Here is a 16932-nt window from a genome sequence, read left to right on the forward strand (position 1 = left end):
GTATTTAAATCTTCTAACATTCTCTTATTAAAAGTATTTCAAATAATCAGTTTTTATTGATATATGTTTTTTTCTTATTCTAATGAGTTCTAGAATGACATTTAAGAAAACATCTGATTGTAAATAAAATAAAAAAACAAAACAAAAATGTAAATTTAACGAACTTAATAAAATATTCATACTGTGATAAAATTCTTACTACATTTTGTCTACATTGTATTTTGTAAAACACATATATGTATGAATTTTTCGTTGTCAATATTATTTTAATATGACTTTTTTCATTTATGCGAGTTATATCAATATTGACACATGTATTATATATTTGCAAATATACGTACTTTTATATTAACGCAAAAATTTGATAATGGCATAATACAGGTAATATATTAGTAAGGCTAAAGCAATTCCAATTGTTGTTCTTATTCTCGAGTAACTTTAATTTTTGAAAAATCATATATTTTACATATATATTTTACATATGTATCATATTATATTTATTTATTTATTTTAACATATATTTACATACGTAGTGCAACTTTAATGTGTATATACGTAATGTATATATGTATATATATTCTTCTTGCAATAGAGCATGTTTATTTCAAATTACTTTAAATCGTAGTAAATATTTAACAAAGTAGAACATTATTGCAATATACAGGATGTTCCAAAATTGTATATAAGACAACCGGTTTTTAATAAAATATTTTTTCTAAGATAGATAAAAATTCTTACATAAAATTATTAAGGATAGAATAGTTTTTAAATAAAAAATAAGTCATTAAGTTATTAAAATAATATTTTAAAATACTCTTTATATATGTACATAAAAAATACGTAATATGAAAATTTGCTGTGTACAAGCAAAATCAATCTTTTAATTTTGATAAAAACAGTTTTTTTATTCTATGTAATATAAATCAATATTTTATGTTCAAAATCAAACTTTGCAACTTTGCAAATATCTTTATTTATCACACTTACTTGTTAAAATTTTTGTATTAAAAAAAAGCCAAAAAATTTACCATTAAAACAAATTTTGACTCTCTTTTTATACTTTTAGTATAAAATGTTTTAGTACGGTATGTAAAGTTTTTTTACACCCGTTCTAATACAGAACTGATAAGCACTGATAAACTTTTACATTATTATTTGCATTCTAATTATAAAGTATTTACTACTCAGTTAAACAACCGAAAAAAGTGAGTTTTTTTACAATTAAAATAGTTGTGCTGTAAAGTTCAGAGTACAAACAACTGTTAACTTTTTGGTAACAGTAAACATACAGAGTCTTTGTTTTTGGAACAATATGAAATTATCTGCATCAATGTCTGTATTTATTTTAATCCTTCTTATAAATATCAATTTTCAAGTCTGTAAAGGTAAGAACTTAAACTTTAAGATTACTTCTATATTCTTCCTTGTGAAATATTATAATAGTAGGGAAGTGGCCAATTCAAGGCAATAACCTTTTACTCACGATATGTTGAGACGTCGATGGGAGAATGTTTTTCGGAGTAGTAACGTTGTTAAGGATGTAGCTCAGTCTGTCGGTGGCCGTCGCGCTAGTTGGTAAATCGGTTTGTTTTTTCGGATCGTTATCATCGAGACTTTTGTTTCGTGTGCTGTTTGAAGGTAATGTGCGACTGATGGATTAAGTTCTTCCTATACCTTTCTGTAAGTTTTCAAAAACCTTGTAATTTGGATTATGCGTTATTAACCGCTTGTATTAGCCTGTTTAATATATTTGTATACTGTTATATGTAGTACACTGAAAAAGATTCAAATTAAGGGTCGAAACGTTTGTTCAAAAATAAAGAAATTTATTGGCCCGAAGATCTGGTTATTGCCTCAAATTGGCCACTTCTCTACTATTATTTAAGATTATTTTTTTAATAAAAATTGTGTTTTAAGTTAAAAAATCTAAATGTTTTTTAGCTTTTAAAACAAATTGATAAAACAAATTTCTCTATATGTATATTTCTATTTATCTATATTATCTCTATTTTTATCTCGTTTATTTAAATCCTTGAGACAAGATTGTTTTATTTATATAAAATTTGTCATTATAATAGCATACTGGCAGTATCCTGCATGGTCTTCTGCATCCGCTTCTGCATCTGCGCATGCATCTGGTTCAGGATCTTCGCATGCATCTGCATCTGCATCTGCATCTGCTTCAGGATCTAGAAGATATATCAACCCAAAAGATATATCAACTTCAGAAGAATGCGCGCGTGAATGTCAAGACGGCGAGCCATCAAAAATTTGTTATTATCATTTTGTTCTCGAATTATATTCAGCAAATGGCGCGTACGTAACATATATGCATGCTTTACTTATTTTACATACAACTAATAGATTATAGAATTTGTTTATTGTAGTGCGTGCGACTACTGTAACGTGTCGGTAACTGATCCAAGAATTAATACCGCATGTGAGTGCATTATAGGTGATGGAATTGAAAAAACGGTGATGTCCATCAATCGCATGATTCCAGGTCCAAGTATCCAAGTATGAGTCTATTTAAAAAATTTATACGTGTGATTGTATGTATACGGAATAATAATTTTTAATAATATTAATAATTATAATAATTATAATTATAAATAAGATAAGGTACTATCTTAGAATCTTACTTAGTATTACTTGTTAATTCTTTGCACAAATAATAAACGACATACGCGTATTTAAGATTTGTGAAGGTGACACTGTTATCGTCGACCTGCAAAATGATGCCGAAGGTATTGAAGCAACTATACACTGGCATGGAATTTTCCAAAATGGATACCAATATTACGATGGTGTGCCGTACTTAACGCAATGTCCGATTTTATCAGCTAATACTTTCAGGTGCTTAATAGTTTATTGTATTATTTACACACGTGTTGCGCGGCAATGCATTTCTACCATACATTATGTTTTCGTCTCTACAGATATTGGTTTAAAGTTAAAAATGCAGGTACGCATTTCTATCATTCTCATATCGCGACTCACTTGTTGGACGGACAATATGGATCTCTTATTGTACGCAATCCACCTAGATCAAATCCTCATGTTAACTTGTACGACAAAGATTTACCAGAACACGTAATTGTTATCAGTGACTGGATACACGAATTATCATTAGATCGTTTTCCTGGTAGATATAGGAGCAATCGCGGGCAGGCAACAAACAACTTTTTAATCAATGGCAGAGGCAATTGGACGGTAAAACTAATTTAAAATAGATAATTAAAATCTTTGAAAATTTATTTATTTTATATCTTTAAAGTTCTAAAAGCAAAGAATGGAAAAAGAAAAAATCGACTAACATACACATAGGATATCTCTTTTGCATGTGAATCTTTTTAATATTTTATATATATACATATATATATATGTATATATATATTATTGTATCTATGTACAATATACATATATTCTCTCAGCAGAGAATACATAAATGTAGAGACATAATTTGCAATATATATTTAAATGTGTATATTTTTCTAGGATCCTGTTACTAGAGTAAGTACGAACGTTCCTCTTTCAATGTTCATGGTTGAAAGCGGAAAAAGATATAGATTTCGCTTGATTAATGCGTGCAGCACAATTTGTTTGAGTGAAGTGACAATCGAGAATCATTCCGTCACATTAATTGCCACTGACGGTGAAAATATAATGCCGACACCAGTGAAAACACTTACTACGTCTTCAGGTATATATTTGATAAATATAAGTAATCTATTTAACCTAATAACCTCCTTTTAATTGAAATTCAATGACTGTAACTAATTACTTGTAAAGCTAAAGTGATACCAAGTGATTTCCGCTGAAGATAACAAGTCATTTTCTTACTATTTCCATTTTGTACAATTACTCCGTTTAAAAGAAATTTCATATTCTGAATTTTGTCTTAATAAACGAAATAAACTTCTAAATGAATAAATAAGTATGATTATTTTTTTTATATGCGTGTAGGTGAACGTGCCGATTTTATTCTGAATGCGAATCAAACGGTGCGTCAATATTGGATACATGTACGTGGGACCGGTGAATGTCAACGTCGTCAAGTGTATCAATTAGCAATACTTAGCTATCAGGGAGCTTCGGAATTATCGTTATCACCAAACCCAGGATATTCAATGGAGACGTCTGAAAATGTTGTAAGTATCATACACAAGACTATTAAAGTTTTAAATAAAGTATAAATCTTCACAATATACTACATAAAACTTGAATAGAGTCTGCTCGGTTCGATCACTAATCTGCCGTTTGACTTTTTCTGTCACTGTGCTTTCACAGTTTCTGTCTTTTGTCAACTGTTTAGTAGAAATAACTGACAAGACACAAACCGGATGCGAACACATACAGTTAATTGCACATATGTCAATTTGTCATCTAATATCTTGTTTACTGAACACATTTGTAGTTTAATCCGCCGAATTCTACAAATTGTGGAAGTGATGTTTGTGTAGATCAATTGCGCAAAATCTATCTTTCCAACGAGTACCAAATACCATTGCAAAGACAGGCAGACATGACACTCGTTCTGTCGTTTGAGTTTTTTAATTATTCTGCAAATATACAAAACTTATTTAATAAAAACAACGGAGAATACAAAAGATTTTTTGGTAAGTGTTTTGTAACTGAATTCAAAAATAATTTCGTAACACGATACTTATTTCGTGACTTTTTAAGTGTCTCCAACCGGTAGTCATTTGGACAGCTTGATGGCAAATATTTCATATCAAGATCCACCAGCACCGCTGATCTCGCAGAATGACGGATACGAATATATATGTGGAAATGAAGCTACACCAACCACATGTACAGAACCTTGCACTTGCACCATTGTTTACAATATTCCTCTTTATGCGATTGTAGATGTGATGACTTATGATAAAAGTACGTCTACGTAATGTACATACCTATAATGTAGAAAAATTCGGAAGAAAAATAGAAAGCTTTCTTCTCTATGTGGCGACAACACGCGTAAAAAACAAAGCTATCTGTTTTTCTATTATTTTATAATATACATATATATATGTATATATATATATATATATATATATATATATATATATATATCGTTATTATCTAAAAGAATTTAATCAATTATAATACGTTACAGTACCTATAAATGACGTAAATCATCCATTTCACTTGCACGGTTATAGTTTCTGTGTATTGTATGCTGGTCAATTTGTTAATGCAAAAAACAAAGAAGATATATCAAATGAAGATGTAATCAACGAGTTGCGTGCTCATAAATATCGTTTATTTAATGGAAATTATAGATATTGTTCTCCCAAAGATACTGTAATTGTACCAAATACTGGTTATACGATTATACGTTTCGTGGCAAACAATCCAGGTTTGATGATCTTATATACAATTTTGCGTAACAAATTTTTTACTGTGTCTATTACTTGAATAAATATGTGTACGTGTCTATACATATGTATAAATGTCAATATCGTGTTGGCACTTTCTAACGAAATATAAATTTTTCTCTGCACACGTTTGAAATAATCTCAAATTAAAAAAAAAAAAAAAATATATATATATATATAACTCGAAAACAGAATTTTTAATTTTTGTACAGGCTGGTGGTTTTTCCATTGCCACTTCTCGTGGCACACCGCGACAGGAATGAATGTTGTTTTTCATGTCGGTAGGCGTTCAGATCTTCCACCAGTACCAAAAGATTTCCCAAAATGCTACAACTGGAAGCCAACAGTTTAACTTAACAACAAATTAAACTTAAATTATTATTTATATAAACTCTTATATATGTAATATTTGTCTATAATGTATATTATAATGTATAAAAAAATGCATGTAAAAAAAATAAAAATAAATATATTATAACAAAGAAAAGTATATTTATAATTACGAAAAGTGTTATTTTTATTATTTTGTATTTCTTATTTATGATATTTAATATACTTTGTTTTCTTTAGTCTTTTGCTACTTTTCTGTTTCAAATTTGTCATAACTAGTTTTATCTCTCTCTTTTCTTCTCTATTGCTCCTGTTTTATTTATTATCTTGCTGTGTTTGGTTTAGTTAAAAAACAATGTAAAACAGTCTAAACAAAATAAAATACTTCATCATTTTTTACACATTTTCAATATAAAAATTATTTCTTTATAAAGTAAGTTTTGATTGATAGTTGTCGATGTATTTTTTTTTTTTGTATCGAGAAGAAGACTTGTGAGCGGAAACGCTGTTATATGCTTCTTGTAAATAATTACAAAGTTGCTCAATCACGAAATCGTGCTTCTCTTAGATTAGAATGTTGGAAGGGGTTTAACGTCTTACGCTATACATGGATTTATACTTTCTCTTTCTCTTAGTGTGACATAATTTCACGTATAACACAGCTCACTGCGGAAACTAGTCCAGTGTCGTTTCATATTCAACTTCGATGCAGTCATGCCGAGAAATCGCTGTATCCTTATTACAACGTTGCTCGCCACTATATTGGCAGCACTCAGTTCGCCCGTAAACCAGGTAATTCTCTAATTTTACGCTTGATAAATATCTTTTTAAAAAATTAACAAATTTTGTTTTCTAATGCGCTGCCATAATTTTTATACTATGATTGTCGAATTGTGTTATTCTTAACGATGTTAGTGAGAGATTGCTGATAAAGTTTTGCAAATATGTTAGGGAGGAGTGACTGCGGACGATTATTATGATCAGTATCAGAATTTTCAACCAGCAATTGGATTTCGCGGGCCTATCGTCGTGAAAGAAGAACCGAAGAAAGGACAGGATTTCAGTAAGATTCCTGGAATCCCCGGAGTAGATTTTCCTCTTTATCACAGAGTGCCACATACGAGTTTTTCCTGCGCGTACGTTCCTTTCATACCAGGAATGTATGCAAATGTGGAAACTGGTTGCCAGGTACATATTAAATTTATTTCGCACGATATCTTTTATTAAAATGAATATATTTCTACAAGCTGGAGAAGCTATGCCGTAGTGTGAAATCTCAACTACTCTGTTTAGATGATTTTAGATTCTTATACATGAAAGTTGTATTAAAAAATTAAAAGTTTTACTAAAAAAAAGAAAAACAAACTGAATGTGCGTATGTTGCCTTCATTTTTTTCTATTATATTATAGCTATATATAATATTGTTATTTTAAGTTATAAATACATCTTTGTAAGTTAATACTGTGCGCACGTTACTGTTACTATAATACACGCGTAAAATATGATTAATATGTATACGATTACAGGCATATCATGTTTGTCACGACGGACGAGAAGGGCATCAAGGTGCTTCTTTCTTATGCACCAATGGAACACTTTTCAATCAGAGCAAATTTGCATGCGACTGGTGGTATAATGTTAATTGTGCTGAAGCACCTACGCTTTACAGGTAAGTTTAAAAAGAAAATGTTCATGACACATAAAATATTTTGTACACTTGTAATAAATTAATTGTAATTATTATACATATACATGTATAAAATAATATATGCAATCTGTGCGTTTGCAGATTAAACGGTGATCCTCTACAAAATCCGTTTGTATCTAAAGAAGAAAAAGATGCGATTCAAGAAAGATTAAGGCTTGTCATAACTTAAATCTATATATCTAGCTAAATACTTTACTTATACGCTTTACTTATATTATGTAAATAAAGTTTACGTCTGTATCTGTTTTCTTAAAAAAAGAAGTACCTAACCACCAAATAACAAAAATAAACATAGTTATTTAACTCTAATCTATATTTTTGTTTCTTACATCACGATTATATTATTTTTATTATAATACGTCTATACGATACTAGTACGATTATATAGTTTATGTTAAACCAAATCTCTTGATAACTTATAACAACATTTTTGGAGCTTTTTTGGTCACATTCTTTTTTGTTTCACAGAAGCGAAATAAAAACGAAATTGTTTGTTTACTTCCAATTAAACCTATAACTTATCATCATAAATTTTTTCCGCTCCGATTGTTCTATCTGCATGTAACCTCATCTTAAAACAGTTTTGAATATTAAATATAGTTTAGTTTAGTTTGATGTGCTCATTGGCTCCTGTGCCTCCTGGACCTAGAGCGGTTAGTCCATACGCGATTCTGTTATTCGGAATATGAATTCTCCGATCTATATGCAGGGTGCCTTCCAACTACGTACACAGGCGACACTACTGTGTAACACAGTGTTCACTAATATGAGTGAGACACACTGATATGCTCTTTCTCACACTAATGAACACTGTGTTACACAGTATTGCCTATTTACGTGGTTGGAAAGCACCCGTAAGTTAGTGACGCCAGATTTCGAACGTTTGATAACATGTGGTAGCAGCCGCAGCATGGAGGGGATGCGCACAGCTTCATACCGTGTACGTGTGCGCAGAGGAACACCCTCGGAAAAGAAGCAAAGGAACTCTATTGCTACTCTTCTCCAGAAAAAGACAACCAACCATTGCCTCTTTCTCTGGATCCCTCTGACGGACGTACAAAAGACCGTCCTTGCCCGTCACTTATCTCGGTCGCGCACCATTTATCCCACCATCGCAAGAAGGAACAGGTCCTCGCTAGGAATGTTTGATTCTGAATCGATTCTCCGAAGAATCGATTTTTTTGAATCGCTTCTCGGATGTTCGATTCTGGCACGAATCGATTTGTTTTGTCACGAATCGATTTTCGATTCGCCGAGCGTTCCGAAACAGTGTTCGCAGTTTTAGACCGCTTACAGTATGCCGCAGCGGTGAAGAAGATGCACACAACAGCCGGGTACTTGGCTCGTTGCTTTATCTTGAATTTTAATAATTTTAAAAATTTAATTAAAAAATTTCAAAGTTTATATGAGATAGTAACTACAAATACAATTTTTTGAATCGATTTTTCCATAATAAATCGATTCTTGCCAGAATCGAACATCCAAGAAGCGATTTAAAAAAAATCGATTCTTCGGAGAATCGCTATCCTTACTTTGCTCGCTTTCCTTCCTTTATGCGCAGTAAAATTCTCTTCTCAAATTAGATTTGTTTTATTTCCTGCACTGGCTGCGCTAGTTCACTGTCTATCTTTTTTTTTATATTAGAAGAAAAAAAGATAGACTGTGAACTAATGCAGCGAGAGCAAGGAAATAAAACAAACCTATTGAACGCAGTATAGCGACCGAGTCGTAAGAAGATACAGTGGGAATAGTAGGATCGCCATCTAGCGATAAGTAGGTGACATAATTCACTGATGTTTATGTGTATTAAAGACAAGTTTCTCTGTGATTTTTAGTCAGCTTTTCATGTCAACGTTGTGATTTGGATACAATGATTAATTAAAGTATCGTACGTGATACATTTAAATTGAATAATTGTGTCACAACCAATGCAAAGTAAACTACTAGAGTTTATTACTAAGAAATCTTTACAGTTGATATGGTCTGTTTTAGGTTAGACTAATGCTGAAGTCTTTAAATTAGTCTACAACAGTTCAAAAAATAATTGTGAAGTTATATTTATAGTCTGCTTCTATACTTGAAAATATGTTTGTTCCAATTCGACGAGCAGTACTGTTTAACACAGTAGCAAAATATGTCAAACAAAAGAAGTACAGTACTTCTGCTATCAGCCAAGTCGAAGATGAAGCCAAAAATACAATGGAAGCAGTGTATCCATCGATTGAAGACCTAAGCTATAAAAGTAAACAAAAGAAGAAGATGCAAGCTTGGTATGATCAGATCAAGGCATTGGAAACTGTAGAAGAAAAACTGTTTAAAATTAACATGCCACGATATTATGGTTTCCTGTCATGTTGCTTGAATGAGTACATTGTACCTTACAATTCTTTGTCACATGCACAGTACTATACAAGAACACATATTATGAAAGAGCCTGGCCTTCCAGCATACTATAATAATGTAATTTCTAATGAACAGTTAGATAACACAGTACAAGCGATCAAAAGTAACATAGAAGAAAATATAGTTTTTGAGTATTGTATTAGAAGGTTGGTATATATCTACATGTTACTGAGAATTGGAAATATTTTCCTGATTATTATATAAAACACTGTTTATGTAACAGTTACTAACAATTAATTATTATTAGCTAAATTTTAAAATTGAATGCACATATATTTTGTATTGCAGAAGAGAGCATGAATTAGAACCAAACACATTGGGTGAAAACATTACAGATATAACAAGAGAACGAAACATCGAAAATATTTTATCTAAAGCACTAATTCAGAAAATTAATAGAACAATGCTGATACATCTATCCTCTAAATATCCACATTTATTGCATTCTGAAACGGATCTTGAGCCAAGATTGGAAGCATCTTGGTTTATGGGTGGTACAGATCCTCCTGCACATGTAAGGAAGTTTAAGAAATATGTGCTACGTCAAGAGAAGTTGGCTGATGAACTGGTAGATATACCTGTTCAGTATATAGGTCAGCCTGCTCTACATTTGAGACATAAGCATCCTCTGAAAGAAATCAATTTCCGAAGCGAGTGTGAAAATCCTGCTTTAGATGTGCCTATATTTACATATAGTCCAAAAACATTAAATTACAGATTCCAAAGAAGACATCTCACTAATATACCTGGATTTTTGCCAGGTGATCAAAATGAATTCGGTCTCTTGTCTTATCATACTTGTCCCTACTTGCTTCACAGACCGAAGGAATTTAATGACACGTCAATAGCGCTCACAGGACAGGCTGTTTTAGCGTCTTATAGCTGGTTATTATCACAAGCCTGTTATCAAGGTAATTCTATAATTTATCTTTCTAGGTTTACTTTGTACTTTAACTCGAACTCTGATTTTATACTTGTTTATAAATTTCAGGTTTCACCACTTTCAATGATATTACATATCCGCTAGTTACTCAAACAGTTATAACAAATGGACAGTGGTGGTCATTCTTTGTTTATCAACTCAATACCATATTACTTCACTCGGAGCATTCGATAGAGAATCCGCTGCGTAACATATGTTGGGTAACAGAACCAATGAAGTTGTATGACACAATTGAAAACGAAAAAGTGTTGGGTTTAAATGAAGAAGTTCTCAAGACTCTAGTCAAGTTTTACGCGAACGCTCCCGAGGAAAGAATAGGAGTAAACATGAAACCGTACTTGGGAAAATCCGTGAAATTAATAGCCGACATCGAACACGATGAAAGAAGAAATTGGCTGGAGCAACAGTACAAGCATCTCGTGTGCAACAGGCCGAGACACAGGTACAATAAAATACGATAACAATGAAATCTGTTTTTGTAATTTTGTGTGTGCGATTTTCTTTTGTTTACATTTCAAATAGATAAAGATAAATTCACGTGTTAAAACAAAAGATATTTATTTTATAGTATATCTTTTAATATTTATTGAACTTATTTTCTGTTTTAGACGAATTCCAGAAATATATCAGTGGCAAGACATCTATATTCGCAAATTTAAAACTCGTCCGCTTGATAAGAAACGAGAACCATGGGAATTCGGTATCAACCAATTAAAACGTAGATTAGATGAGCACCATCCACGTTATATACCAAAGTGTTTACGAGCAAATCCTAAGAAAAAGAAGATAGGAAAATGGGCAAACACATATTATCCATAATTGAAGATGCGTGTATTAAATACATATAAATATATAACAATAAAATTGAAATATATGAATAAATTTTTTCTATAAGTAACATCTGTAAATTCAGTCGATATAAATATATCCGTCTGTTTCCTATAAAAAAAATCATTCATTAGTAGCAGATATTAGACACAGCAGTTTTAGAACACAACTTTTCATCTTATAAGATGAAAGACGATAAACCTTGTAGAGATAGATATTGTCTTATTGCGACAAGTATAATATTGTATTGAAGGAGTTTGGAGGTAATCGTAACTTTAGCATATTATTTGTGCTCTTGTCTTTGATTGTTATATCAAAAGGCTCGTCTCCTCTGTAACAGAAAATTTTTTGATTATATGTTGTATATGTTTCAACAATTTTACTAAGCGTAAACAAAAATTTGTTCACCAAAATTTGTCTCTAGAAATAACTTTGGAAAATTAGATCTAAATTTCTTTAAGAATTATTATTCATTGTTTTGCATGAAAGTTCAAATTAAGAATTATTCAAGTGAAGAATTATTCAATAGTTAACTTGAATAATAGTTAAGAATATAAAATCCTTAACATTGATAATTAATCACTAACTTGTTGACGACTGGAACAACGATTTTGTTTTCCGGCGTCAAAAAGGCAACCGTTTTAATTAATTCATCCTCTATTCCTTCGGCAGAAATTCTGATAGAACCACGCGGCACAAATTTGCTAACGTGAGCAAGCGCGTAAAACATGGGCTCTTTGTAAAACTCGTCGTTTGTAGCGTTTATGATAATCGGTGAATCTACATAATTTTTAGCCCAATTTGGTCCGCCTTGCATGTCAAGAGCAATGTTCCAGTCTATCCATCCAACCACCCAATGGTTTAAGTTCTGAAAACAATGTATATATATACATTACACAGTTTCCATGATAAAAATAAAAAAACTAAGCATAAAACAGGATTACAAAATTAGAGTTAAGTAAAAATTTAATTTAAGGATAGAAAGTGTGTTTGCAGTAGCATAAAAATCACAAACATCAATTATATCTAGGATATATTTGTTTCCTCGTTCCCACGATCCTAATATCACTTTTTCATTTTTGAAGGACTGACTACCTGTATAAAGAAAAATATGTGAATCTCATTGAAGAAACTGTCGAGAGAAGATTATTATCATTATTATATTTGTATTATTATAAAAGGTGTAGTTAATTAATTATGCTTACCTTCACAAGCCTCTGTCATAAGTATGAACTTGTTTGGATATTTGTCGTGTGTATCAGTGAGTCTTCGTGGCGAGAAAATATTATTAAAGTACCAATGGTATGCAATGCCGTTAAACAATGTCTCAGCACGAGGTTCGGATTTGAACGCAAGATCGACGAACCACGGCAATGCGAAACGTTGATCGTCCATCAACATATAGACGGGATTGTATCCGGCCTTGGATAAAGTTGAGTTTAAGTAATCCACTGTCCACTTTGCTCCACTTATTGGTGTCCATCCCATTGAATTGAATGAGAAGAATGGCACAAATCCATCAAACGGTTCATTGCCTGGTGTTACGCCCCAAATATCTATACCACGTGTTTTGTACGCGTCAAAGAACTTTTTCCAATACTCAGCGTAAAGCTGATAGTACTCTTCCTTCAGAGTACCTGTTATGTTTCTTGATTAGCGCAACTTATAGAAAGTTTGTATATAGACTCGAATCGCATAATTACCCCATTTTGTTTCGTTGGTCGTTTTCATCCACGCTGGGGCAGACCATGCAGTAGTAAATATTTTTAGAATGTCATTTTCAGGCATGATTTTTTTTATATTGTGAAGATATTCGATTTTGTAATCGTCTTCTTCCACAAGTGAAAAATTGTTTAACTTAATGTCACCCGGTACGTCGTCGTATGTGTATGGTTTTACCGAAAAATCAGTACCTGCGATGGGTATGCGAATGACAGTATACCCGATACCGTTGGCGCCGTAATACGCTCTATGAAAACAAAATAAAGTAAAATTGTGATTATGCAAAATGAATTAAATCCAGTTAGATGAACTCTGCAGCAAAATTCGCACAATCCGATACATTGTTAAATTAGTTTAACAATGCATAGCCTTGTTTCTCGTTTTGAAAAAGCACTCCGCTCGATTCTGATACAACATTTATCTCGCTCTATAAAATCATAATCTCTGTCTCTAATTCGTTCATATTAACTTTTCTATCAAAGAAAACGAAGTAACGAGATTATTCTAGAGCAGAGTTAAACTACGCTTTCTGTGCTTGGGAAATTGTTCCGTAATCTCTTATCGGATATGTTTATTAATATAATGTAAAGTCAAGTAAGCGCTGAATTTTCCATTTAAATTTATAGAGTAGTTTTCTAGAAGAAAATATAAAAAGAGGTTGCACATGACACTACAGAAGAACTATGGCCGCAATGAATAATTATCAGTAGAATAAGACTAACAAGTCTTCCGATGACCTAATTCCAGAAAAAAGGAAATAAGATACGAAAAAAAACCAAAAATAGTTACTGCAATAAAATACAAAGCCTTCGCTGAACCTGTAGTATAATTTGGATTGAAGTATTCATAAACCAATTGTTGTGCTACATGAATAATAATATTCCCGTTATCGTCTGTTTTCGAAGAAAGGATAGATACAAGAAAAAGCGAAAGATAGCAGCAACATTAAAATACTGTCTACATTTAAATATTGCTGTCGTCACAATTCTACTAATACCGATTACGTACTCGAGCAAGTTCTGCTGCGTGCTGTTGCTGAGCGATCTAATATTAAGTGCGGCGGCGTCGGTCATCGCGCCACCAAATCCAAATATCGTTTGATACGTCTTATTCTTGTCTACAGTGAGAATCCTGCCGGTAGAAGTGTTAGTAAAATTGCTGACGGACAGTTGCATTCTCTTTCCATCCTTGGTGGACATGTACCATGCAAATTGATTTTCATTAAGCGTGCTCTGTTCTGGTGAATCGCAATAGGTCGAGTTGCAGACACACACGATCTTATCTTTTTCAACCAGTTTTGGCACGCAATTGTCGCCTGCAAGTGAAGAAAGAAATAAGCGATGTCAAAATGAATCAGGTTAGTACGTTACAGCTATTGTGCACTATTTTAAAGATTTTTACGAGAATACTGAAGATCTCGTAGAAATATTAAACATCAAACCGTCAAGAAATATTAGGGACTTCGTAAGTTCATCGTAAAATCAGCCTTGCTTGCTTCAGCGAGCACCGAACTACGGCGCTGATTATATGCAAAAGTTACAAGTTTAAACAAGTCGTTTATCTTTAAAGTGTTGTAGATGCTTTTGATTATTTCTGTCGAGAAATCTATACAACGCACACCGCACAATTCGCGTTTCTTTAGAATTTATTTACTACTATTACCAAATTAATGGATTCGAACATGTGCGATAAGCAAGAAAAATAGAAAATTACGCAATGTTATGATAAAGAAGACACTAAATAAATACACAACAGTTTGCATACTTTACACAGGTAGAACAGTGTAAAACGATAAAATATCTCTCTTTATATTTATTTTTGAACTTACCTTTTACTGCAACAAAAGTGGCGATTAGAATTAGAACGCGTAGCATGTTTGTAAACAGTGCTTGTCTGTAACTCTCGTCTAGACTGTAAATATGATCAGAAAAATATATTATTTATATACCTAATGATTATGTAAGAAGAACATATGTCACGCGCCTAATGATAGTAAAAATACATACATATTTATATATTGGCTTTCCAATTAATAATCTGCGCTATTTACTCTTTTAGTCGCAACTGAAAAACATAATTACAAATGACTTATTATTTATGATGAAAAACAATAACAGACACTTGTAAAACAGGAAAAAAATCATTTTGTACATTAATTTAAGCTAAAAACAGCACATCTTTATATATAACAAATATCAACTTTTATGATGTGATTTAATTGTCTATTCTCATCTTGCGTATTTTCTCTAATATATATTTAAGTACTTATGTGTGCATTTTAAACTTTAATGTCATTTTTCACGGATTTTTCTTAATTGCGTCGCGATCAAAGACTATCAAAATTATAAAAATTAATTAATCCGTATACAGGCATTCGTATAATCACGCAAATTTTCAGTTTCACCGCGCTACAAATGGATCAATTTCTCTATTCAACGATTAAAAATACATTCGTCTAAAAATAAAAATACAAAGAAACAATTTATCCACGTCAAATTTTGTTTTTTTTCACACGTTTTTTCGTAAGATCGTACCTTAATATATCTCGTCGAGAATCGTACTCCAATATCATAACACTATGTGAATCAAGCAGCAGATATACCGTTACTTCTGAGTTCTCGATGATGACTGAACATTATTATGACGGAACATTACCGCGTTACTTTGACGACGCGTCGCGACTGTGTGACTCTTCCTCACGTGACACATACTACATATTACATATGTAGAGTAATACTTAAGATAGGCTGTGCAATGTATATTTACCTGTGATAATATTGTAATCAATGCACATATTATTAGGCTAAAATTCATAAAACAGAGTCACTTTTTTTATGTGATAAATCCTGATTGAAAAAATAAGTTTTTCATATTACATTTCGCCAAAGATGTAATAAAAAAAGATAATCTTATTGTAAAAAGTCAAAAAACCGAAAGTTTCTTGCTTCGAACAATAATTTAAAATTTCAAAAGTAATAAATATTATAGACACTGTTTCTAATATTTGTGTCAAAAAAATTGTGACAAAAAATTTAAACATTTTGTTTTTTTGCCAATTTTCAAAATACCGAAGTAAAGCTCTTAGCCACACAGTAGAGAGTAATTATGAAAATATACTTCAACGCTTTTAATTAATGAAACAAATTTGTTTTTCTGTTTCAAGAGAAATGACAAAATTATGTACGCCATCCAGAAAAACACGTTTCACGCGAATCACTGTATCTCACATGAATATTAATATTTTTTAGTGGCATTTTAAATATGGACAGTTGAATATATGTGTTAATAAACTCGCAAATAAAAAATGAATTGCACTTTTACTTTTTCCGCAAATTTATAAAAACAACAGAATACACAATGCTGACTGTATAATTAATATCAAAAGTAGCTATAAGTATGTAAATAGTGGAGTTTATTTTGTAATTTTTCGTGTAATAGTTTGCGAAAGAAAACAAGTGTATTTTATTTTTTGTCGCGCTCTAGAAAAACATCTCTTTAAAAAGAAAAAGAGAAAGTAGGAAAAAATGAAATATAAGTGATATTCTATCTTTTCAAAGGCAAATATTTATATTGATTACATATTTGTGATTAAGCCATATACACAGTTTGTCCGGAA

At 31.6% G+C, this 16932-nt stretch overlaps 4 protein-coding genes across 8 annotated transcripts; 3 read left to right on the forward strand and 1 right to left on the reverse strand.

Moving 5' to 3' along the window:
• The first annotated feature begins 1238 nt into the window (after positions 1-1238).
• LOC109863962 (laccase-5-like) lies at positions 1239-5787 on the forward strand. Of its 3 annotated transcripts, XM_020444694.1 has the most exons (12): positions 1239-1385; positions 2079-2316; positions 2388-2517; positions 2699-2856; positions 2940-3068; positions 3150-3213; positions 3499-3703; positions 3967-4151; positions 4418-4619; positions 4687-4893; positions 5120-5362; positions 5594-5787. In XM_020444694.1, exons 1-12 carry the CDS (start codon positions 1313-1315, stop codon positions 5731-5733), a joined length of 1974 nt encoding a protein of 657 aa, XP_020300283.1. In that variant the 5' UTR covers positions 1239-1312; the 3' UTR covers positions 5734-5787. The 3 variants fall into 3 exon arrangements, with proteins under 3 accessions (XP_020300283.1, XP_020300282.1, XP_020300284.1); XM_020444693.1 differs by having other exon boundaries at positions 2940-3213; positions 5594-5786; XM_020444695.1 differs by lacking the exon at positions 5594-5787 and having other exon boundaries at positions 2940-3213; positions 5166-5335.
• Positions 5788-6372: 585 nt separating this feature from the next.
• On the forward strand, positions 6373-7660 carry LOC109863993. Its single transcript, XM_020444746.1, has 4 exons — positions 6373-6503; positions 6663-6899; positions 7239-7381; positions 7502-7660. Exons 1-4 carry the CDS (start codon positions 6426-6428, stop codon positions 7587-7589), a joined length of 546 nt encoding a protein of 181 aa, XP_020300335.1. The 5' UTR covers positions 6373-6425; the 3' UTR covers positions 7590-7660.
• A 1343-nt stretch (positions 7661-9003) lies between these two features.
• On the forward strand, positions 9004-11599 carry LOC109863991 (28S ribosomal protein S30, mitochondrial). Of its 2 annotated transcripts, none has more exons than XM_020444743.1 (5): positions 9004-9193; positions 9413-9969; positions 10112-10734; positions 10815-11208; positions 11375-11599. In XM_020444743.1, exons 2-5 carry the CDS (start codon positions 9506-9508, stop codon positions 11583-11585), a joined length of 1692 nt encoding a protein of 563 aa, XP_020300332.1. In that variant the 5' UTR covers positions 9004-9193; positions 9413-9505; the 3' UTR covers positions 11586-11599. The 2 variants fall into 2 exon arrangements, with proteins under 2 accessions (XP_020300332.1, XP_020300330.1); XM_020444741.1 differs by lacking the exon at positions 9004-9193 and adding an exon at positions 9212-9308.
• On the reverse strand, positions 11576-15999 carry LOC109863992 (glucosylceramidase-like). 2 transcript variants are annotated; one of them, XM_020444745.1, is made up of 9 exons: positions 15851-15999; positions 15323-15380; positions 15145-15227; positions 14325-14631; positions 13298-13563; positions 12800-13150; positions 12610-12689; positions 12182-12462; positions 11576-11925 (listed from the first exon to the last, which is right to left on the reverse strand). In XM_020444745.1, the coding sequence occupies exons 3-9, from the start codon at positions 15188-15190 to the stop codon at positions 11817-11819; spliced, it is 1440 nt and encodes a 479-aa protein (XP_020300334.1). In that variant the 5' UTR covers positions 15191-15227; positions 15323-15380; positions 15851-15999; the 3' UTR covers positions 11576-11816. The 2 variants fall into 2 exon arrangements, with proteins under 2 accessions (XP_020300334.1, XP_020300333.1); XM_020444744.1 differs by having other exon boundaries at positions 12800-13231.
• Between the last annotated feature and the right edge of the window lie 933 nt (positions 16000-16932).

The sequence above is a fragment of the Pseudomyrmex gracilis genome, unplaced genomic scaffold, assembly GCF_002006095.1.
Source record: "Pseudomyrmex gracilis isolate BER0280 unplaced genomic scaffold, ASM200609v1 scaffold_15, whole genome shotgun sequence".
Lineage (NCBI taxonomy): Eukaryota > Metazoa > Arthropoda > Insecta > Hymenoptera > Formicidae > Pseudomyrmex > Pseudomyrmex gracilis.